At 46.6% G+C, this 25,524-nt stretch overlaps 1 protein-coding gene across 1 annotated transcript in view; it reads right to left on the bottom strand.

The window, feature by feature from the left end:
• LOC134910837 (uncharacterized) overlaps positions 1-25,524 on the bottom strand; it is a 239,741-nt gene that overhangs the window by 205,440 nt on the left and 8,777 nt on the right. Inside the window, exons 4-8 of the mRNA XM_063919221.1 lie at positions 22,902-23,051; positions 15,730-15,890; positions 15,306-15,482; positions 3,057-3,198; positions 2,520-2,704 (exon numbers count right to left, since the gene is read on the bottom strand). Of these exons, the coding sequence (XP_063775291.1) occupies positions 2,520-2,704; positions 3,057-3,198; positions 15,306-15,482; positions 15,730-15,890; positions 22,902-23,051 (815 nt within the window). The remainder of the gene's footprint in view (positions 1-2,519; positions 2,705-3,056; positions 3,199-15,305; positions 15,483-15,729; positions 15,891-22,901; positions 23,052-25,524) is intronic.

Below are 25,524 nucleotides of genomic sequence, written 5' to 3'. Positions count from 1 at the left end.
TTAAAAAAATTCAAGATCTTTGTTCATAAAAGTAGGCCATCATTTAAAATCTTAACAACACTCATGGCACATAGGCTGCAAACAGTATTACCCTCGCTTTTACATTCATCACAGACAGGTTTTGTGAAGGGGAGAACGTCAGTACACAATTTAAGACAAGTAGTCGCTGCCTTGACCATAGCGGCCCAGAAACCAGGTGGGACATCCTAGCTAGTAAGCTGTGACGCTGATAAAGCGTTTGATCGCGTATCATGGTCTCACCTGCTGAGGGTACTACACTGGCAACGGTTTGGCGCCGACTTTGTCAAATTCTTTCGTACCATATATGACTCACCCTCTGCATTCCTTACAGTGAATGGACTGAACACAGATACATTTACATTACACAGAGGGATGAGACAGGGGTGCCCCCTGTCTCCACTTCTTTTTGATTTAGCATTAGACCCGCTCCTTAGACATTGTCACCTGAGATCAGACTGGCATGGAATAGGAATAGGTGGCAAGGACCTTAAGGTCACAGCCTACGCAGATGACTTATTACTGTATTTCTCTAACCCTCAAGATGCGTTTCCCAGTCTGCTGTCAATGTTGACAACTTTTGAATCGATCTCGGGGTTTAAAATTAATAGCTCCAAGACAGAAGCTTTGGCGTTACATCCAAACGCTAAGCACTTCGAGTTCCCATTCCGCTGGGCACACCAAACAATCACATACTTGGGGCTCCAGATACCTGTTCACCCATCTGACTTGTACAGATGTAACTTTCCACGATTAATCGCACGTACTTTGACCGATTTCCAGGCATGGAAACATCTACCACTTTCATACTTAGGATGATGCCAGTTGATCAAAATGATCTCCTTCCCGAGATTGTTGTACCCCATTCAAATGCTGCCTTTATTGATATCGGACACAGATATAAAGACCATAAATAAGGCTTTTAGTGAATTCATATGGGCACATAAAAAACCTAGGATCTCACTATTCAAACTGAGCCAATCACAGAAACTGGGGGGTGTTAACCTACCTTGTATTAGGAGCTATATGCTGTCGATTGGATTCATGAGACCGAGACTTTTGCTAACACTGGCCTGGAACAGGCCTTCTCTCCTGAGCTTTCTTTGGTCAACTTACTGCACACGCGTCCGTCGGCTTTCCCCCACCTGGTCCAAAACAACATACTATTGACCTCGACTTGCGCGGCTTGGAGGCAGGCACGCTCTAGAATGGGTATATCCAGCTATATCACGCCCTTTCTTCCTTTGGCCCATAACCCAGACCTTAGGGGAACTGCTGCATGCACCACCTTGACCGCTCTGTCGAACCAAGATACCAGATTGCTTTACCAGCTGATATGTAAAGATACCCATCAGACCCGCACATATTCCAATCTTTGCGAAAGCCTACCACATTTTAAAGTCCCATTGTTTATATATTTCCAAATTCGTAGTTACATCAACAAATCCATAGCCGCAATGTCCACAGAAGGCAGGACCAACACCTTAGACATCACTCTGCAACAAATTACTAGGATACACCCCTCCACAGCATTGCTTTATACATTTATTAAAAAATCTATCGATTGGGAGACCACCCAGACGGGATTAGTAAAGTGGATACCAGATTTCCCATCCATTGCTATCCCCACTATGCTTATTGCTTTTAACAAGATCAATAAAACCCTCATTTCAGCATCTTATGCTGAGATGAATTATCAAATTTTACACCGATCCTACATCACACCGAAACTAAGACTTCAAATGGGGGTGGCATCTGATTCTAGATGTTTTAAATGCGGCATGGTAGAAGCTGACATAAACCACTGTTTGTGGAGCTGCCTAGAGGTACGTAAATTCTGGGACATAATACAAACCTTTATTAAAGACAGACTACACCTCACTTTAGACACTTCCCCGGAGTGGGTCATTTGGGACATATACCCGACACCCCCTGCTTCTAAGATGTCGAATGGCCAACGCCTATTATTAACCAAAATAGCAGCAGCGGGTAAGAAAACAATTCTATCGCAATGGATAGCTACAGATTCCCTGTCCCTAGCTCTATTCTTACCACGACTATCATATTTATTCCACATGGAGTGGTTGGAAATGATACTCGACAAAGAAAACAAGATAAAGAGATTCTTTGAGATATGGCTCCCATACGTTCAGATGCTAAATGGCCCTGTTAAGATCCCCCTGCGACAAGCAGTGATACACACTACATGGTATAATCTTGAAGTGCTAGATCAGGGACATCCACCCTTTTAAAAGGAGTCCCACAGATTAATCTGTGACCCTGTTTGCATGATTTATCTTTTAGTTTTCTTTTCCTTTCTGTATCACACTGTTTATACCGGCAGATTGATGACCGGGGTGCCACTGTGTCCTCGTATCATATACTAATGTATGTAATTGCTATACAGTTGTCCAATAAAGTATTTGGAAAAAAAAAAAGTAGGCCATCAATGTACAGTAAACAAGAAATAAAACAGTAGTTGTTTACGGAACTCCAATCACCTTTGGAATGACAAATCCTCTGAATGTGACATCTCGAGCAGATGAGTGCTGTAAATTGCCCGGCACAATGTCACCAAACCGCTGAATTTCATGGATGACGGCGTCGGTGTACGGAAGTTGCATCCTATGCTCTGTTTGAGGTTGAGCTGATCCGACCACTTTTTCAATTTCATTTTGTACTTTTTCTAACATGTAAAAAGGAGGTTATATTGATCTACAGATAGAGCTATCTTTATCTTGGCATTTAATAGGATTAATTGATTTAGGGCAGTCAGACTTAATCCCTTGCTGTAATGAGTTAATCCCCTGATGTATTGTGCTCTCTGTATTGTATTACAGCTGACAACAACAGATTTAAGGCTTAAGATAATAAACCATGGTGTGCCTAGGCGCAGCAGAGAAGCCAAGATAAACGTGGCTCCATCTGTATAATGCATCAGGATAATGGACACTGACTAGCACAGTGCTACTTATCTATAAATATAGCCAGTTACTGTATTAAGACAAACCGACAAGAAGGTCATTCACATTCCTTACTTTGTATGTCGGGGTATTTCATCATTAGCAGGAGGCCCCATCGCAGAGTATTTGAGGTTGTCTCCATCCCAGCACTAAACAGGTTGCTGACAAGACCGATCAGGTTATCATCGTGATAATACAAGGTAGATTCTGGCTTTCCCTGCATAATGTAAGAAGTAAACTAGCTGTAACCAGCAGAGATGCATCAAGTCTAAAAAAAACAACGGGATCCGGTCAGGATCTGGGCTGTTGGGATCCCAGCAGTCAGAATACTAACGCTGGAATCCCGACATTATTCACCAGCATCGGGAATAGGGTCACCATCCCAGCACTGGAATCCCGACAGTCGGAATACCGAATGACCAGCCATCGGGAAGCAGGACAGGTAAGCCGCGGGGTGGGGGTTAGGGTTATGTTGCCACTCGGGGGGAAGGGGGATGTTAGGGGGTTAGGTTTAGGCTGCAGTGAGGGGGGTTGGTACCCCCCCCCAGAGAGGGTTAGGGTTAGGCTACATGGTGGTGGTGGGATGTTAGGTTTAGACTGTGGTGAGGGAGTGTTAGGAGTAAGGCACCATCGGGGACTGTTAGGCTGAGGGGTGGAATAGGGTAAGGTTTAGGCTGCGGGGAGGGTGGGTTGGAGTTATGGGGCCATAGAGTTACACTTACCTTCCCCTGCTGGGATTCTGATCATCTGGATGCCATAGTTCGTATTCTGACCGCAGGCATCTCAAACACCGTCAAATCATATCCAACCCATTTCCCATAACCCATTCCTACTGATGGATTTCCCATAACATCTAACTGTCCCCATGTTGCAGAAGAAGCAATAGAGCAGATTACCATTTTCCTACATGGGTGGTCATTCCGAGTTGTTCGCTCGCTGCCGTTTTTAGCAGCGATGGGCGATTTTGCGCATGCATAAGGGCCGCAGGGCGCCAGCGCTAAGTATTTTCACACAAAACTATGCAATTTTACACAGGTCCGAGCGACGCTTTTCAGTCGCTCTGCTGATCGGTGAGTGATTGACAGGAAGTGGGTGTTTCTGGGTGGAAACTGACCGTTTTCCGGGCGTGTGCTAAATAACGCAGGCGTGTCAGGCTAAAACGCAGGCGTGCCTGGGGAAACGGGGGAGTGGCTGGCCGAATGCAGGGCGTGTTTGTGACATCAAACCAGGAACTAAACGGACTGAGGTGATCGCAATCTAGGAGTAGGTCTGGAGCTACTCAGAAACTGCAGGGAAATATTTAGTAGCAGTTCTGCTAATCTTTTGTTCGCAATTCTGCTAAGCTAAGATTCACTCCCAGAGGGCGGCAGCCTAGCGTGTGCAATGCTGCTAAAAGCAGCTAGCGAGCAATCAACTCGGAATGAGGGCCATTGTTTTATTTATTTGCTAGTTCTGTGTCAGTTTGTTGTTACCTTGTGTATTTACAGTATAATTAATATTTATTGAGTTTTTAATTATTACCATTTTTAATCCAGAAGTATTGTTACTTTATGTTTAATTACATTACAGTTAATCACATTCTGGGATCCGGCTCCTAACAGCAGACAAGCAATGCTGCATTGGAATCTGGCCAGGTTGAGGCAATTTCTGTGGCAACCCCCCCCCACCATACTCTTGCCCTGAAAGTACATCTGATTCATACAGAGGTGTAAATGCGTAATATTAATATGTAATATTAATGATGATGGTTGCAGCTGTGAATGAAAAACAGTGGTCTATTTGACCATCTGCTTGAAGGTGGACAGATATTTGCATTAGCATACAGTATGGTGGCATTTGGCAAATATGGCTGCCGTGGACATAGAGATGAGCGGGTTCGGTTCCTCGGAAACCGAACCCGCCCGAACTTCAGTTTTTTTTTTACACGGGTCCGAGCGACTCGGATCTTCCCGCCTTGCTCGGTTAACCCGAGCGCGCCCGAACGTCATCATCCCGCTGTCGGATTCTCACGAGGCTCGGATTCTATCGCGAGACTCGGATTCTATATAAGGAGCCGCGCGTCGCCGCCATTTTCACACGTGCATTGAGATTGATAGGGAGAGGACGTGGCTGGCGTCCTCTCCGTTTATAGAGAGTGAGACTACTAGAGTAGAGAGAGACAAAGTATTATTTACTTTAGTAATTTTGGGGAGCATTAGGAGGAGTACTACTACTTGCTGAAGTGATAGTGTGACTGTATATCTGACTTGTGGGGGAGACAGTGGGGAGCAGTTAGAGTCTGAGAGCAGGAGTACATATTTTAACGTACAGTGCACACTTTTGCTGGCACTCTGCTGCTAGAGTGCCACACTGCCATTGTGACCACACTGACCACCAGTATATATTGTGATTGTCTGCTTAGGAGTACTACTTGCAAGTTGCTGATAGTGTGACCAGTGACCTAACCACCAGTTTAATTAATCACCACCAGTTTAATATATATATATATATATATATATAATTGTATATGTATACCACCTACCCGTGTTTTTTTTTTTCTTCTTCTTGATACATACTACTATAGTAGCTTACTGTAGCAGTCTGCGGTGCTGCTGAGCTGACAGTGTCCAGCAGGTCCGTCATCAGTCATTACATAATAAATATATATACCTGTCCGGCTGCAGTACTAGTGATATTATATATATATATATATATATTAATTTCATCTCATTATCATCCAGTCTATATTAGCAGCAGACACAGTACGGTAGTCCACGGCTATAGCTACCTCTGTGTCGGCAGTCGCTGGTCCATCCATAATTGTATACCACCTACCCGTGGTTTTTTTTTTTCTCTTTCTTCTTGATACATACTACTATAGTAGCTTACTGTAGCAGTCTGCGGTGCTGCTGAGCTGACAGTGTCCAGCAGGTCCGTCATCAGTCATTACATAATAAATATATATACCTGTCCTGCTGCAGTACTAGTGATAATATATATATATATATATATATATATATTAATTTCATCTCATTATCATCCAGTCTATATTAGCAGCAGACACAGTACGGTAGTCCACGGCTGTAGCTACCTCTGTGTCGGCAGTCGCTGGTCCATCCATAATTGTATACCACCTACCCGTGGTTTTTTTTTTTCTCTTTCTTCTTGATACATACTACTATAGTAGCTTACTGTAGCAGTCTGCGGTGCTGCTGAGCTGACAGTGTCCAGCAGGTCCGTCATCAGTCATTACATAATAAATATATATACCTGTCCGGCTGCAGTACTAGTGATATTATATATATATTAATTTCATCTCATTATCATCCAGTCTATATTAGCAGCAGACACAGTACGGTAGTCCACGGCTGTAGCTACCTCTGTGTCGGCAGTCGCTGGTCCATCCATAATTGTATACCACCTACCCGTGGTTTTTTTTTCTCTCTTTCTTCTTGATACATACTACTATAGTAGCTTACTGTAGCAGTCTGCGGTGCTGCTGAGCTGACAGTGTCCAGCAGGTCCGTCATCAGTCATTACATAATAAATATATATACCTGTCCGGCTGCAGTACTAGTGATATTATATATATATATATATATATATATATATTAATTTCATCTCATTATCATCCAGTCTATATTAGCAGCAGACACAGTACGGTAGTCCATGGCTATAGCTACCTCTGTGTCGGCAGTCGCTGGTCCATCCATAATTGTATACCACCTACCCGTGGTTTTTTTTTTTCTCTTTCTTCTTGATACATACTACTATAGTAGCTTACTGTAGCAGTCTGCGGTGCTGCTGAGCTGACAGTGTCCAGCAGGTCCGTCATCAGTCATTACATAATAAATATATATACCTGTCCGGCTGCAGTACTAGTGATATTATATATATATATATATATATTAATTTCATCTCATTATCATCCAGTCTATATTAGCAGCAGACACAGTACGGTAGTCCACGGCTGTAGCTACCTCTGTGTCGGCAGTCGCTGGTCCATCCATAATTGTATACCACCTACCCGTGGTTTTTTTTTCTCTTTCTTCTTGATACATACTACTATAGTAGCTTACTGTAGCAGTCTGCGGTGCTGCTGAGCTGACAGTGTCCAGCAGGTCCGTCATCAGTCATTACATAATAAATATATATACCTGTCCGGCTGCAGTACTAGTGATATTATATATATATATATATATATTAATTTCATCTCATTATCATCCAGTCTATATTAGCAGCAGACACAGTACGGTAGTCCACGGCTGTAGCTACCTCTGTGTCGGCAGTCGCTGGTCCATCCATAATTGTATATCACCTACCCGTGGTTTTTTTTTTCTCTTTCTTCTTGATACATACTACTATAGTAGCTTACTGTAGCAGTCTGCGGTGCTGCTGAGCTGACAGTGTCCAGCAGGTCCGTCATCAGTCATTGCATAATAAATATATATACCTGTCCGGCTGCAGTACTAGTGATATTATATATATATATATTAATTTCATCTCATTATCATCCAGTCTATATTAGCAGCAGACACAGTACGGTAGTCCACGGCTGTAGCTACCTCTGTGTCGGCAGTCGCTGGTCCATCCATAATTGTATACCACCTACCCGTGTTTTTTTTTTCTCTTTCTTTTTGATACATACTACTATAGTAGCTTACTGTAGCAGTCTGCGGTGCTGCTGAGCTGACAGTGTCCAGCAGGTCCGTCATCAGTCATTACATAATAAATATATATACCTGTCCGGCTGCAGTACTAGTGATATTATATATATATATTAATTTCATCTCATTATCATCCAGTCTATATTAGCAGCAGACACAGTACGGTAGTCCACGGCTGTAGCTACCTCTGTGTCGGCAGTCGCTGGTCCATCCATAATTGTATACCACCTACCCGTGGTTTTTTTTTTTCTCTTTCTTCTTGATACATACTAGTATAGTAGCTTACTGTAGCAGTCTGCGGTGCTGCTGAGCTGACAGTGTCCAGCAGGTCCGTCATCAGTCATTACATAATAAATATATATACCTGTCCGGCTGCAGTACTAGTGATATTATATATATATATATTAATTTCATCTCATTATCATCCAGTCTATATTAGCAGCAGACACAGTACGGTAGTCCACGGCTGTAGCTACCTCTGTGTCGGCAGTCGCTGGTCCATCCATAAGTATACTAGTATCCATCCATCTCCATTGTTTACCTGAGGTGCCTTTTAGTTGTGCCTATTAAAATATGGAGAACAAAAATGTAGAGGTTCCAAAATTAGGGAAAGATCAAGATCCACTTCCACCTCGTGCTGAAGCTGCTGCCACTAGTCATGGCCGAGACGATGAAATGCCAGCAACGTCGTCTGCCAAGGCCGATGCCCAATGTCATAGTACAGAGCATGTAAAATCCAAAACACCAAATATCAGTAAAAAAAGGACTCCAAAATCTAAAATAAAATTGTCGGAGGAGAAGCGTAAACTTGCCAATATGCCATTTACCACACGGAGTGGCAAGGAACGGCTGAGGCCCTGGCCTATGTTCATGGCTAGTGGTTCAGCTTCACATGAGGATGGAAGCACTCAGCCTCTCGCTAGAAAACTGAAAAGACTCAAGCTGGCAAAAGCACCGCAAAGAACTGTGCGTTCTTCCAAATCCCAAATCCACAAGGAGAGTCCAATTGTGTCGGTTGCGATGCCTGACCTTCCCAACACTGGACGTGAAGAGCATGCGCCTTCCACCATTTGCACGCCCCCTGCAAGTGCTGGAAGGAGCACCCGCAGTCCAGTTCCTGATAGTCAGATTGAAGATGTCAGTGTTGAAGTACACCAGGATGAGGAGGATATGGGTGTTGCTGGCGCTGGGGAGGAAATTGACAAGGAGGATTCTGATGGTGAGGTGGTTTGTTTAAGTCAGGCACCCGGGGAGACACCTGTTGTCCGTGGGAGGAATAGGGCCGTTGACATGCCTGGTGAAAATACCAAAAAAATCAGCTCTTCGGTGTGGAAGTATTTCAACAGAAATGCGGTCAACATTTGTCAAGCCGTGTGTTGCCTTTGTCAAGCTGTAATAAGTAGGGGTAAGGACGTTAACCACCTCGGAACATCCTCCCTTATACGTCACCTGCAGCGCATTCATAATAAGTCAGTGACAAGTTCAAAAACTTTGGGCGACAGCGGAAGCAGTCCACTGACCAGTAAATCCCTTCCTCTTGTAACCAAGCTCACGCAAACCACCCCACCAACTCCCTCAGTGTCAATTTCCTCCTTCCCCAGGAATGCCAATAGTCCTGCAGGCCATGTCACTGGCAATTCTGACGAGTCCTCTCCTGCCTGGGATTCCTCCGATGCATCCTTGCGTGTAACGCCTACTGCTGCTGGCGCTGCTGTTGTTGCTGCTGGGAGTCGATGGTCATCCCAGAGGGGAAGTCGTAAGCCCACTTTTACTACTTCCACCAAGCAATTGACTGTCCAACAGTCCTTTGAGAGGAAGATGAAATATCACAGCAGTCATCCTGTTGCAAAGCGGATAACTGAGGCCTTGACAACTATGTTGGTGTTAGACGTGCGTCCGGTATCCGCCGTTAGTTCACAGGGAACTAGACAATTTCTTGAGGTAGTGTGCCCCCGTTACCAAATACCATCTAGGTTCCACTTCACTAGGCAGGCGATACCGAGAATGTACACGGACGTCAGAAAAAGACTCACCAGTGTCCTAAAAAATGCAGTTGTACCCAATGTCCACTTAACCACGGACATGTGGACAAGTGGAGCAGGGCAGGGTCAGGACTATATGACTGTGACAGCCCACTGGGTAGATGTATGGACTCCCGCCGCAAGAACAGCAGCGGCGGCACCAGTAGCAGCATCTCGCAAACGCCAACTCTTTCCTAGGCAGGCTACGCTTTGTATCACCGGTTTCCAGAATACGCACACAGCTGAAAACCTCTTACGGCAACTGAGGAATATCATCGCGGAATGGCTTACCCCAATTTGACTCTCCTGTGGATTTGTGGCATCGGACAATGCCAGCAATATTGTGTGTGCATTAAATATGGGCAAATTCCAGCACGTCCCATGTTTTGCACATACCTTGAATTTGGTGGTGCAGAATTTTTTAAAAAACGACAGGGGCGTGCAAGAGATGATGTCGATGGCCAGAAGAATTGCGGGACACTTTCGGCGTACAGGCACCACGTACAGAAGACTGGAGCACCACCAAAAACGCCTGAACCTGCCCTGCCATCATCTGAAGCAAGAAGTGGTAACGAGGTGGAATTCAACCCTATATATGCTTCAGAGGTTGGAGGAGCAGCAAAAGGCCATTCAAGCCTATACAATTGAGCACGATATAGGAGGTGGAATGTACCTGTCTCAAGCGCAGTGGAGAATGATTTCAACGTTGTGCAAGGTTCTGCAACCTTTTGAACTTGCCACACGTGAAGTCAGTTCAGACACTGCCAGCCTGAGTCAGGTCATTCCCCTCATCAGGCTTTTGCAGAAGAAGCTGGAGGCATTGAAGGAGGAGCTAAAAGGGAGCGATTCCGCTAGGCATGTGGGACTTGTGGATGGAGCCCTTAATTCGCTTAACAAGGATTCACGGGTGGTCAATCTGTTGAAATCAGAGCACTACATTTTGGCCACCGTGCTCGATCCTAGATTTAAAACCTATCTTGGATCTCTCTTTCCGGCAGACACAAGTCTGCTGGGGTTCAAAGACCTGCTGGTGACAAAATTGTCAAGTCAAGCGGAACGCGACCTGTCAACATCTCCTCCTTCACATTCTCCCGCAACTGGGGGTGCGAGGAAAAGGCTCAGAATTCCGAGCCCACCCGCTGGCGGTGATGCAGGGCAGTCTGGAGCGACTGCTGATGCTGACATCTGGTCCGGACTGAAGGACCTGACAACGATTACGGACATGTCGTCTACTGTCACTGCATATGATTCTCTCCCCATTGAAAGAATGGTGGAGGATTATATGAGTGACCGCATCCAAGTAGGCACGTCAGACAGTCCGTACTTATACTGGCAGGAAAAAGAGGCAATTTGGAGGCCCTTGCACAAACTGGCTTTATTCTACCTAAGTTGCCCTCCCACAAGTGTGTACTCCGAAAGAGTGTTTAGTGCTGCCGCTCACCTTGTCAGCAATCGGCGTACGAGGTTACTTCCAGAAAATGTGGAGAAGATGATGTTCATTAAAATGAATTATAATCAATTCCTCCGTGGAGACATTGACCAGCAGCAATTGCCTCCACAAAGTACACAGGGAGCTGAGATGGTGGATTCCAGTGGGGACGAATTGATAATCTGTGAGGAGCGGGATGTACACGGTGATATATCGGAGGATGATGATGAGGTGGACATCTTGCCTCTGTAGAGCCAGTTTGTGCAAGGAGAGATTAATTGCTTCTTTTTCGGTGGGGGTCCAAACCAACCCGTCATTTCAGTCACAGTCGTGTGGCAGACCCTGTCACTGAAATGATGGGTTGGTTAAAGTGTGCATGTCCTGTTTATACAACATAAGGGTGGGTGGGAGGGCCCAAGGACAATTCCATCCTGCACCTCTTTTTTCTTTCATTTTTATTTGCGTCATGTGCTGTTTGGGGAGTGTTTTTTGGAAGGGCCATCCTGCGTGACACTGCAGTGCCACTCCTAGATGGGCCAGGTGTTTGTGTCGGCCACTAGGGTCGCTTATCTTACTCACACAGCTACCTCATTGCGCCTCTTTTTTTCTTCTTTGCGTCATGTGCTGTTTGGGGAGTGTTTTTTGGAAGGGCCATCCTGCGTGACACTGCAGTGCCACTCCTAGATGGGCCAGGTGTTTGTGTCGGACACTAGGGTCGCTTATCTTACTCACACAGCTACCTCATTGCGCCTCTTTTTTTCTTCTTTGCGTCATGTGCTGTTTGGGGAGTGTTTTTTGGAAGGGCCATCCTGCGTGACACTGCAGTGCCACTCCTAAATGGGCCAGGTGTTTGTGTCGGCCACTAGGGTCGCTTAGCTTACTCACACAGCTACCTCATTGCGCCTCTTTTTTTCTTCTATGCGTCATGTGCTGTTTGGGGAGTGTTTTTTGGAAGGGCCATCCTGCGTGACACTGCAGTGCCACTCCTAGATGGGCCAGGTGTTTGTGTCGCCCACTAGGGTCGCTTATCTTACTCACACAGCTACCTCATTGCGCCTCTTTTTTTCTTCTTTGCGTCATGTGCTGTTTGGGGAGTGTTTTTTGGAAGGGTCATCCTGCGTGACACTGCAGTGCCACTCCTAGATGGGCCAGGTGTTTGTGTCGGCCACTAGGGTCGCTTAGCTTACTCACACAGCTACCTCATTGCGCCTCTTTTTTTCTTCTTTGCGTCATGTGCTGTTTGGGGAGTGTTTTTTGGAAGGGCCATCCTGCGTGACACTGCAGTGCCACTCCTAGATGGGCCAGGTGTTTGTGTCGGCCACTAGGGTCGCTTATCTTACTCACACAGCTACCTCATTGCGCCTCTTTTTTTCTTCTTTGCGTCATGTGCTGTTTGGGGAGTGTTTTTTGGAAGGGCCATCCTGCGTGACACTGCAGTGCCACTCCTAGATGGGCCAGGTGTTTGTGTCGGCCACTAGGGTCGCTTATCTTACTCACACAGCTACCTCATTGCGCCTCTTTTTTTCTTCTTTGCGTCATGTGCTGTTTGGGGAGTGTTTTTTGGAAGGGCCATCCTGCGTGACACTGCAGTGCCACTCCTAAATGGGCCAGGTGTTTGTGTCGGCCACTAGGGTCGCTTAGCTTACTCACACAGCTACCTCATTGCGCCTCTTTTTTTCTTCTATGCGTCATGTGCTGTTTGGGGAGTGTTTTTTGGAAGGGCCATCCTGCGTGACACTGCAGTGCCACTCCTAGATGGGCCAGGTGTTTGTGTCGCCCACTAGGGTCGCTTATCTTACTCACACAGCTACCTCATTGCGCCTCTTTTTTTCTTCTTTGCGTCATGTGCTGTTTGGGGAGTGTTTTTTGGAAGGGTCATCCTGCGTGACACTGCAGTGCCACTCCTAGATGGGCCAGGTGTTTGTGTCGGCCACTAGGGTCGCTTAGCTTACTCACACAGCTACCTCATTGCGCCTCTTTTTTTCTTCTTTGCGTCATGTGCTGTTTGGGGAGTGTTTTTTGGAAGGGCCATCCTGCGTGACACTGCAGTGCCACTCCTAGATGGGCCAGGTGTTTGTGTCGGCCACTAGGGTCGCTTATCTTACTCACACAGCTACCTCATTGCGCCTCTTTTTTTCTTCTTTGCATCATGTGCTGTTTGGGGAGTGTTTTTTGGAAGGGCCATCCTGCGTGACACTGCAGTGCCACTCCTAGATGGGCCAGGTGTTTGTGTCGGCCACTAGGGTCGCTTAGCTTACTCACACAGCTACCTCATTGCGCCTCTTTTTTTCTTCTTTGCGTCATGTGCTGTTTGGGGAGTGTTTTTTGGAAGGGCCATCCTGCGTGACACTGCAGTGCCACTCCTAGATGGGCCAGGTGTTTGTGTCGGCCACTAGGGTCGCTTATCTTACTCACACAGCTACCTCATTGCACCTCTTTTTTTCTTCTTTGCGTCATGTGCTGTTTGGGGAGTGTTTTTTGGAAGGGCCATCCTGCGTGACACTGCAGTGCCACTCCTAGATGGGCCAGGTGTTTTTGTCGGCCACTAGGGTCGCTTAGCTTAGTCATCCAGCGACCTCGGTGCAAATTTTAGGACTAAAAATAATATTGTGAGGTGTGAGGTATTCAGAATAGACTGAAAATGAGTGGAAATTATGTTTTTTGAGGTTAATAATACTTTGGGATCAAAATGACCCCCAAATTCTATGATTTAAGCTGTTTTTTAGTGTTTTTTGAAAAAAACACCCAAATCCAAAACACACCCGAATCCGACAAAAAAAATTCGGTGAGGTTTTGCCAAAACGCGGTCGAACCCAAAACACGGCCGCGGAACCGAACCCAAAACCAAAACACAAAACCCGAAAAATTTCAAGTGCACATCTCTACGTGGACATCCACCTTTGTAGTCACTTCGAATCTGATTCAGCCTTAGTTTTGGCCTCAGTGATCATCATATTGATAAATGGGCTACTTAAAGATGGTTGAAATTTAGTTTTACAGCAAAATGTTGAATCTTGTGCGGAATTCAGTTGTGTGAACCGCCCGCAGCCAGTAGACGGTGCCCAAATTGAGTTATTCAACTGTAACTACATTCAGGCATGATCAGCTGCCAGCGCTGGCATTTCAGCTCGCATCCCCTGGGGGTGGCAAACTGAAATGCATGAAAAGTGGTCAGTTTGAGCGCTCAAACAGGACCTTATGCATGAGCTCTTTATGTTGGCCAGGTTTAGCTTTTTACAAGGCTAAACCTGACCTCTCTGGTTGTGGTGCAATAAAAAAGCACAGTTGAATTTCTCCTTCCACCTTCCCCCCCGATCTCCTGTCACATTAGACAAGAGATCCGGTGCAATGAACAATTGAATTGCACCCATTATACATTAGTTTACGTTGCTGTTTGAACTGTCTGTGGAATTTAGCCCTAATTGTGCCTAAATACAACCCTAACCTCAATCCATAGAGCGGACTTAATATTCTGTCAGCATCCCAGATTTGGTCGGAGTCTATAAAGGTAACAAAAGGCAAAGGTTACAAATGTAGTGCAATATTATGCTGCAATTTCTCTAATGTCTGGAAAAAAGACTACCACATTACTAAAAAAATGTACATCAAGGAGGTAAAAAGACATAGACCCTCATTCCGAGTTGTTCGCTCACAAACTGCTTTTAGCAGCATTGCACACGCTAAGCCGCCGCCTACTGGGAGTGAATCTTAGCTTATCAAAATTGCGAACAAAAGATTCGCAATATTGCGAAAAGACTTCTCTCTGCAGTTTCTGAGTAGCTTGAGACTTACTCTTCCAGTGCGATCAGTTTAGTGCTTGTCGTTCCTGGTTTGACGTCACAAACACACCCAGCTTTCTCCCAGACACTCCTCCGTTTCTCCAGCCACTACTGCGTTTTTCCCAGAAACGGCAGCGTTTTTTCCCACATGCCCATAAAACGGCCAGTTTCCGCCCAGAAACACCCACTTCCTGTCAATCACACTCCGATCACCAGAGCGAAGAAAAAACCTCGTAATGCCGTGAGTAAAATACCAAACTTCATAGCAAATTTACTTGGCGCAGTCGCAGTGCGGACATTGCGCATGTGCAATTAGTGGAAAATCGCTGCGATGCGAAGAAAATTACAGAGCGAACAACTCGGAATGACCACCATAGTAAAAACGTATTGTCTTTATTTACATGTGTGAATGTGACTTTTAAGGACAAGGACTGCACTACATACTGCACCTCTTGTTGCTTGGCAAGAAATGACTCTATAAGATTCCTCTGATCGTTGATGTCCAGTTCTCTCTCCTGTTTTATAAAAGTCTCTCTGAGAAATTCCAGCATCTTGTTACTGTTCTCCAAAAATTTTCTGTGACTTCCAGGAAGCCAGCCGACCACCGAGGGATAACTGTTGTACAACTAGGGAAAGTAAGGAGAAAATATATACTTTTAAACATACTGTTTATCTCGCTCCAAGCTTTGATAACCCCCCCCCCACCCCCAAGCCTCTAACTGACAGTAGCTGATTGGTTGGTACTTTAGCTCTCTCCACTTTCTCTCCAAGGTTTGATACACCTCCCCCATAGTATTGACTAGTAAATAATAATAATAATAATAATAATAATAAATATCATTAAAATTAACCAGATGGTGTGATAATACTTACCCTGACCATAGAGCTATCCAGAATTCTGAGATTTTCATTAAGTAAACTCACGAGCCTCAAAACGTTTGGATTCCCGTATTCCAACCTACGCCCGATTAGTATGGACACAATTATATTGGCTACAGCTGCATTAATGATGGTCATATTATTAAAAGGTTTTCCTGAAAATAAAACAAATATAGAATTTTAATATAAAATTACGCTCTCAGTTGTGAGAAAAAGAAAAATACATGTGTGTACTGTGGCTTCAGTCGCTCCATATAGCACCTCTCGGAAGCGCCGCGCCAGGTCACTTGCAACTTTTCCACTCGGTCACATAAATAAATCAACTTGTAGCCGCAGAACTGCATTGCTAGCGTACACCGACCACTGGGGTTTGTGACATTTGGACATTTGCGTATGACTGAGAGCCTAATTCAGACCTGATCACTGCTGTGAGTTTTTTCCAGATAGCCGATGGCCATCTCAGACCTGCTATCGCCTCAAGAGGGCGCCGGCCGGAGGCTTCTGGCCACCATTTTAGGGGCGTGGTCCGGGCAACGCAAGCGTGCCCAGACCATGCGGGGGGCGGGCCGGGGTGCTTTTGTGATGTCACATGCAGCCGCTGTGCGATGCTTTAGTACCTGTGCGGGGGGATGTGTGTGTGTGCGTGGGGGGGGGGGGGTAAGTAGAGCCAGACATGCGTCGCTCCATATGTCTGAGTAACTGATCGTAGCCGGGCAAACTTTTGCACGGCTACAATCAGGTCTGACTTAGGCCCTGAGTCAGAATCTGTGTAGAAAGGTCTCCGATGTGAAAAGCCATGGTCATTCTTAATGCCAAGTTGCATTGAGCTTCATCTGCTACTTGTATGTGTGTTAGGCCAATTTCTGTGCAGCTAGAAGTCTCGGCCTAGTGTCCCTGATACACCGTTAGTGGCGTTTCCCTGTCTCTGCGGTGTGAATAAGGTGAAAAATGTCAGTGAATTACTGTATGATACTGTACTCAACTTGGTGCATCTCAGTCACGCTGGGAATATCATACCATGGGGGTCATTCCGAGTTGATCGCTCGCTAGCAGTTTTTAGCAGCGGTGCAAGCGCTATGCCGCCGCCCACTGGGAGTGTATTTTAGCTTAGCAGAAGTGCGAATGTTTTTATCGTAGAGCACCTGCAAAAAAAAAATTGTGTAGTTTCAGAGTAGCTCAAAACCTACTCAGCACTTGCAATCATTTCCGACTATTCAGTTCCGGATTTGACGTCACACATCCGCCCAACATTCGCCCAGCCACGCCTGCATTTTCCCTGGCACGCCTGTGTTTTTCAGAACACTCCTTGAAAACGGTCAGTTGCCACCCAGAAACGCCCACTTCATGTCAATCGCTCTGCGGCAACCAGTGCAACAGAAATGCATCGCTAGATCCTGTGCAAAACTGCATAGTTCGTTGTGCCTGTACATCGCGCATGTGCATTGTGCCGCATACGCATGCGCAGAACTGCCGTTTTTTTGCCTGATCACTGCGGTGCGAACAAATGCAGCTAGCGATCAACTCAGAATGACCACCCATATTCATACCTCCCAATATTGGAACCAGATTGAGAGGGACATCTGTGCGTGCCCGCCCAAAAAGGGGTGTGGCCTGAGAGAAAGGGGCGTGGCCATAGATTGCACTTTCACAAAGCCATGTCCCCGTTGTTGCCGTACTGGGGGTTGTCTGTGACAACTGTGACTGTGAAGACAGAAAGGAAGAGATTAAAGATTCCTTGTATGGCCCAGAGATGGAGTAAAAAATGGTACAGTGATGCTGTACTCTCTCCCTCCCCATCTCCCTAGTGACAGCTGTCTCAGACACCCCCCTCAACCCCCCCACCCCCACACACATACACCCCGATGGAACATCCTCCGCAGACAGGACCACTCCAGTCTTTACCCAATCTCTCAATTGTTTTGAAGCTGTACTGTGACCATTATGGAATTTTTGGATCTGAGGTTTATACAGTTTATTCACAATCGTGGGTTGTCTGCCATGACTAGCGTTCTGCAGACGACACATAGGATTGTATGGTGTGTACTCTCACACGAACGAGTCGCACACAGGCGCGGCTAGCCGCAGTGGCGATGTACACACATGTGCGACTCCTTAGTGCGTAAAATGATGCTGGACACAACTGTCCGTCAGCTGTTTTTTTTTTCCTTGACGAATGATCAATTTGCCCCTGTTGACATTATGAACTAATTATATTTTTACATTTATAGTTTATATACAAGATAATAACATCTAACATGTTTTTGCTAAAGTGTGCAGTGATTAAGTGTATTTACTGACATTTTTATTTAAATGGAGAATCTACTGACAGCGCTGTGTATGCAATCGCTGACCCACTTCCAACTAATTTGATGTTTGACTTTGCTGCTGTTCCCAATATGTTTGCACATGATTAGTACAGGTTGAGCATCCCATATCCAAATATTCTGAAATACGGAATTTATTGAGTAAGAGTGAAATAGTGAAACCTTTGTTTTCTGATGGCTCAGTGTACACTAACTTTGTTTAATACACAAAGTTATTAAAAATATTGTATTTAATTCAGGCTGTGTGTATAAGGTGTATATGTAACATAAATGCATTCTGTGCTTAGATTTAGGTCCCATCGCCATGATATCTCATTATGGTATGCAATTATTTCAAAATATGGAAAAATCCCATATCCAAAACACCTCTGGTCCCAAGCATTTTAGATAAGGGACACTCAACCTGTAGTAGTAACAGTATAATTCTGCCGTTGATACAATACACCTCTGCGTTGTTACATACCAAGTTAATGTTGCAGATGATTGCTATTCTCTGCAGCATTATTCATATTCCAAATATTTGACATGACATGTTTTCTATTCCCATGCCGCATTTTAACTGCTGTAAGTAGCCGTCCTGTCTTTTCAGACAGATATTGGATTGCGGCAGTAATGGTCATGGCCGGTTCTAGACCTTGTGGCGCCCAGGGCAAAAGTTTCCTTTGGCACCCCCCCCCCCCCCCCCTCGACAGGTAAAACAGGGCTAGCGTGCGCTTTGGGTGCGTGGCAAAAAATAGGCCGTCGCTTCATAGGGGAGGGGCGTGGTCACAGTTATGCCCCCTGTAGCTGTTCCCCCTGTAGTTATGGCCCCAGTAGTTCCGCCCCCAGTAGTATTGCCCCCAGTACTAAGCCCCCTGTAGCTGTGCCCCCAGTAGTTTTGCCCCCAGTACTGTGCCCCCAGTATTAATGCCCCCTGTAGCTGTGCTCCCAGTATTAATGCCCCCTGTAGCTTTGCCCCCAGTATTAATGCCCCTGTAGCTGTCCTCCCAGTAATAATGCCCCCTGTAGCTGTGCCCCCAGTACAGTGCCTCCTGTAGCTGTGCCCCCAGTATTAATGCCCCCTGTAGCGCCTCTTACACAAAATAAATACAAAAAAAATACTCACCATCCCCACTCCTGCTTCCCGACTGCTGCTGTCCTCCTTCTCCGGCTCATCGGATCTATGGAAGAGACGTCATGAAGCCAGAGGTCATGCAGCGCAGCCAGCCGCTCCCCCTCTGGACCTCATTGCCGTCCTGCACCTCCATCGTGTAGCCCCCCCCCCCCCCTGTCCAGATTAGGGTGAGTTATCTGGGCTGGGCAGGGAAGGGGGGTGGGACACATTGAAAAGAAGCCAATCCCGGGTATCCTGGGAATCCCGGGATTGATCATTTTTCAGTCCCGATTCCCGGGATTGAAAAAAACGGCCCAGGATCAGCCACCCTACTTGTGATGTCGCTCGCAGACCTGTCAGCCACAGCATGACTGCAGTGTTTGGGGGCGAAGAGGGGAGCTGCACCCAGGGCTGCCAAGAGAAATTCTGGGCCCCGGTACAACAACTTACTGGGCCGCCCTGCCCACATTGGAATTGGTGTGGCCACAGCATGCTGTTGGCATGGCCACTCCTCTTTGGGGGGGTGTCTAGCACATTAGAAGCAGCCACTCACAGGAGCATGGCATGCCTCCCAGCCAGGCCAGTGGAGAGCCTGGCTGGGCACAGGTACTTTTCAAGGGGCACAGCCTAATCAAAGGAGGCGTGGACCTGGGCCCATCTATCAGACTTGGGCCCAGGTAATTTGTACCCCCCCCCCCCTCTGTGCCACTGGCTGCACCTGACACAGTTCTTCAAAACAGGGTGAGTCACCCCTAGTTTTGAAGGTGTGACAGGTCAAGACAGCGGTGTTTGGCTTCCCTACTGCCAGTGACTTTTCCTTCCATGTCACTCAACTGCCATGACCCAGTCCTCCGGTATAGATTAATGCTTGGTTCAAAGTCTACACGTCAAATTTATATTAACATTAATAATCTTAAAAAGTATGCTTTTTTTCCACTGTATACGTTATAGGGACTGATTCAGACCTGATCGCTGCTGTGCGACAGGATGGTGCGAACATTTCGATTGCTCGGGCATTCGCAAGGTGATTGACAAAAAGAGGCCGTTTGGGGGTGGTAACTGTCTGTTTTCTGGGATTGCCAGGAAAAACGTAGGCGTTCCCAAGTGGTTTCAGGGCGGGTGCGTGACGTCAGCTCCGGACCCGATCAACCTGTTCTCATCGCACTGTAGGAGTAAGTCCTGGGCTGCGCACACACTGCACACACTGGTAAAAACATTCGATGGTGAGTGACGTGCGAACGGATTTGCAGCTGCCCACTGACTGAGGGGAATTTTCGCATGGCGTACACATGCATTCGCACACTTGCACGGGGTGAATTTACACTCCCCCTGGGCGCCGACTATCTGATCGCCAGGTCTGGCTCCTGTCTATAAGATAGATGAAGCAGAACTGTACAGGTACAGAGGTGAGAAGCTTTATTAATGGTGTATACTGAGCTTCTATTATGAAGAAGAAACTGGGCACACTGGACCCAGCAACACTGGAACAAGCAATAAAAAGGAAGCCTTACAGGCAGGGCCGGTGCAAGGTCTCTCTGCACCCTAGGCAAAGCTTCAGTCTAGCGCCCTCTAACCTGCAAATCCCTGCAAAAAATGTTTTTACTTTGTTCACAGTATATTTAACTTTAAAAGTACTTCAGTGCCGTCTATTCTTTATATACTGTAAAATACTGTATATGGGGTCTCGTGGGGATAATTAATTGGTGTTGGGTACGTGATGCCACAATCAAAATACCGACAGTGGCATCCTGACCACCATAATACTGACATTTTGAACGAAATTAATTAACCTTACACTAACCGGCCCTACACACTGGCAGATCCGCCGCCGAGCAACCCAGCGGCGGGGAGGAGGTGACGGGGGGAGTGAAGTTTCTTCACTCCCCCCGTCTCCCGGCTCCATAGCACTGCATGCTAATATGGACTCTATCGTCCATATTGGCCTGCATGCATAGGCGAAAGGGCACCACCGATTAACGAGCGCATGGCCGCACATTGTTACTTGTTGGTGCCTACACACTGCACGATTTGAACGAGTTCTCGTTCATTAATAAACGAGAACGTTCATATCATGCAGTATTATCTGCCAGTGTGTAGGGCCCTTAACCCTTCCTCCCCACAGCCTAACCCTCCCCAGCATATTAAAATTCAGGATGCTGACTGTTGGGATTCTGGTGTCTGCATTTTGAATGCTGGTATGCAAACATCCCTTTAATTGCATGTGCATGCATACATACATATATACATACATACTGTATATACGCACAGACATACATGTATTTGTATGCTCCTTATGGCGTTCCATTCCCACATCTGTAAGTTCATTACTGTCCTGCATACAGAGAAATCCTTTCGTTTTTTGCTGGATAATTTCATTAGTGCCCTCCAGTGGTCGGCGCCCCTAGGCAGCTGCCTAAAGCTGCCTAATGGTAAAGCCGGCCCTGCTAACAGGTGACCTAATAGTGAGTAGGCAAATATACAAAGATCTGTCTAATGAGCATTTTATACCCAGATCTGTGCAGGTGAGGAGGAGACAGCCACCAGTGCCTGCAGTAAGAGGTTTTCACCATCACCATCATCATCAATAGCTACTGTATAAGTCACTGTACCCAGGTCATGCTGGAAATCTCTATCAAGTGAGCTGATACTGCATGTGTGCCACTGGTGTATTTATAGTGAGTGCAGTGTGTACAGTGAACATGGGCCCTCGGGTTCTTCAATACTTACCCTCCAGAGCCCTGCGCCGGCAGAAGAGCACTGCAGAAATCCCTTGGATAATGGCAGCTGCACCATTTTCCTGGAGAACTGCACATGGGCACTAGACCATACTTGCCTACCTGACCCTCTCCATGAGGGAGAAAATGTTCTATTCCTGGACTTTCCTGGTAATGTATGATTGCCATCACCTGTGGTGAAACACCTTTCTTATCAATTCACTAGCTCACCACAGGTGATGGCAATCATACATTACCAGGAAAGTCCAGGAACAGAGCATTTTCTCTCTCATGGAGAGGGTCAGGTAGGCAAGTATGGTATGCACTAGACTCTGGGACAGCGCTAGAGTCAACACCGCTGCTGGCTAGAAAAGGAGGGGGCCCGGATGGAGACTGTACACGGGCCTCCTCTCTTGAGGTTCATACACACTAGGCGATAATTGTAAACAATGTCGCTCATTTTGCACTTCCTGAGTGACATTGTTTTTTATATCGGCCAGTGCGTATGCCGGCGCCGACTCTTGCTGTCAGCCGTGCATGCAGCTCAACTTGGGACTGTCGCCCAAAAATTACATGCATGGTCCGGCCGCGGCGTGACGTCCCTGAGCGATATTGTTGTCATATCGCTCAGTGTGTATGTCATTGTCATATTGCTCAGTGTGTATGTCATTGTCATATCGCTCAGTGTGTATGTCATTGTCATATTGCTCAGTGTGTATGCCCGGCCGCCGACCATCCCGGCAGGGAAGGGAACACACTAGGCGACGTCACTCAAAGAGCACATCCACTAGAGTGTACCCACCTTTAAGACGCTCCTGATGTCTCTATTTCTAAATATATATATGTAATTAAATAGGAATTCAATACTATGTAAAAGACAAGGAGGAGTGAGAAGATCTATTGTAGTTATTTGGTATATGACTATATACTGTAACTGCCCTAATAAATGGAATAAGGGATATTAGAGCATAGTATCAGAATTATATTAGAATCATTGTTGGGTAAGTGATAGAGAGTACCAGAGCAAACACTCACCTTCATAGGATCTGAATGTCTGCATCAAATATTCACATTCATCACTAATCTTGTTCTCTATGCTCTTCTTCCCCATCCCGTAATCACGTAATGTTGAAAGAGTAAATCGTCTCATCACTTTCCAGTTCTCACCATTAGTAAACATAACACCTGAATAGAATGAATTTATAAGGAAAATATTCATAGCAACATATGATTATTACCATAATGGCATTTACTCCCTCCCCCTCCCCCACCTGATTAAATGGCAGAAACTCCCCATCAAATCATCACTGAGTCCTTCTAGTCTATAAACAGCCTTCATTTGAATATCTTGCTTAAATATACTGTGTATATATATATATATATATATATATATATATATATGCAGTATATATTTGCAGATACAGCTTTTATTGTATACACTAGGTGATTCATCGCGCCCTACGGGCGCTCTTCACACCGTCGTTAGGGGCTACGCCCCGTTAACTCCTGCACGCCTTTGAACATACGCTGGTCGGTAGATAACAGAACCAGAAATGCAGGGCAGTATAGAGGGCATACAGAAATGGGTTCCGGTTGAGAATAGGTAGACTGGTGTAGGGGGGGAGAAAGGGAATGTACAGAAAAACGCTGTGCGATCGGTAAAGGATAGGGAGAGGCAGGGTGGTAGGGAGAGGATAAAAGAGAGGGAAGGTGTTAGACAGAAAATAGCATTTCAAGAGGCTATGACCTGTTAACCCCTGCATGGGCTTCAGCTGTGCTATAATTGTTATTATATGGAGTATTACCTTCACAAAAGTTTATGCTATTGGTTAAATATTGCAAGGGGGAAGGGCATGCAATTGTCAAGGGGACGTAGCCCTTTGTGAGGGCGTGAAGAGTGGGCACAGGGCACAACGAATAACATAGTGTAGTATATACTGCTAGTGTATGCAGCGCAGCTTATACACACAGTGGCCACAGGTATCAGAGCCGCATATACACACAATGGACACAGGTAGCTGAGCCGCTTATACACACAATGGCCACAGGTAACGGAGCCGCGTATCCACAGAGTGGCCAGAGGTAGCAGGCCAGCTTATACACACAATACTCACAGGTAGCATAGCCGCTTATACACACAATACCCACAGGTAGCAGAGCCGCTTATACACACAGGGCCCACAGGTAGCAGCGCAGCTTATACACACAATGGCCACAGGTAATGGAGCCACTTATACACACAGCGCCCACAGGTAGCAGCGCAGCTTATACACACAATGGCCACAGGTAACGGAGGTGCGTATCCACACAGTGGCCAGAGGTAGCAGGCCAGCTTATACACACAATACTCACAGGTAGCAGAGCCGCTATTACACACAATACCCACAGGTAGCAGAGCCGCTTATACACACAGCGCCCACAGGTAGCAGCGCAGCTTATACACGCAGTGCCCACAGGTAGCAGCGCAGCTTATACACACAGTGGCCACAGGTATCAGAGCCACGTATCCACACAGTGGCCAGAGGTAGCAGGGCAGCTTATACACACAATACCCAATGGTAGCAGAGCCGCTTATACACACAGCACCCACAGGCAGCAGAGCCGCTTATACACACAGTGCCCACAGGTAGCAGAGCCGCTTATACACACAGCACCCACAGGTAGCAGACGCTTATACACACAGTGCCCACAGGTAGCAGAGCGGCTTATACACACAGTGCCCACAAGTAACAGAGACGTTTATACACAACGTGCCCACAGGTAGCAAAGCAGTTTATATACACAATGACCACAGGTAGCTGTGTTGCTTATACACACAATGGCCCACGGTAGCAGTGCCACTTCTACACACAATTCCCATAGGTAACAGAGGTGCTTATACACATAGTGGCCACAGCTAGCTGAGCCGCTCATACATTCAATGGCCACAGGTAGCAGCACCACTTATACACACAATGGCCAATTTTAGCAGCACCGCTTATACACACAATGGCCACTGGTAGCAGTGTCACTTATACACACAATGGCCACAGGTATCAGCACCACTTATACACACAATGGCGACAGGTAGCAGTGTCATTTATACACACAATGGCCACTGGTAGCAGAGCCGCGTATACACACAGTGCCCACAGTATTACTTATTTAATTAATCCAATGTCCACTGGTGGCATCTATACTCACTGAAGTACAGTGTATGTGTGGGGAGTTTGGAAAGGGGGTGGGTTCAGTGAGGTGGAGGTGCCTATCTGTGCCGCTGATCACCCTGATTCAGGGAATAACTTGTAGCGGTTGCGGATGGTGTCTGAGGTGCTACGTGTGGTGGAGGTGTGGGTGCGGGAGGAGGTCCAGGGGTGTTGCGGGTGGTGGAGGGGTGGGTGCAGCGGCACGGATGGCGGAAAGGGTGCAGAGGTGCTGTGGATGGGGGAGGGGTAGGTGTGGAGGGGACGCGGATGGGGGAGGGGGTGCGGGTGGGAGAGGTGTGGGTGTGGAAGGGGAGTATAGATGCTGTTGGTGGGGGAGGGGTGGGTGCGGGGGGCTGTGGATGAAGGAGGGGGTCTGGAGGTGGTGTGCGTGGGGGAGGGGCGATGTAGTGGGAGTGTGTTTGGGGTGGTGGGGTTGCAGGGGGGGTGAGGTTGGGTTCTAGAAGTGCTGCGGG

Source organism: Pseudophryne corroboree, chromosome 4 (genome assembly GCF_028390025.1).
Source record: "Pseudophryne corroboree isolate aPseCor3 chromosome 4, aPseCor3.hap2, whole genome shotgun sequence".
Taxonomy (NCBI): domain Eukaryota; kingdom Metazoa; phylum Chordata; class Amphibia; order Anura; family Myobatrachidae; genus Pseudophryne; species Pseudophryne corroboree.
Note: the sequence above shows the minus strand (reverse complement) of the source record. Positions and strands in the feature narration are given on the sequence as shown.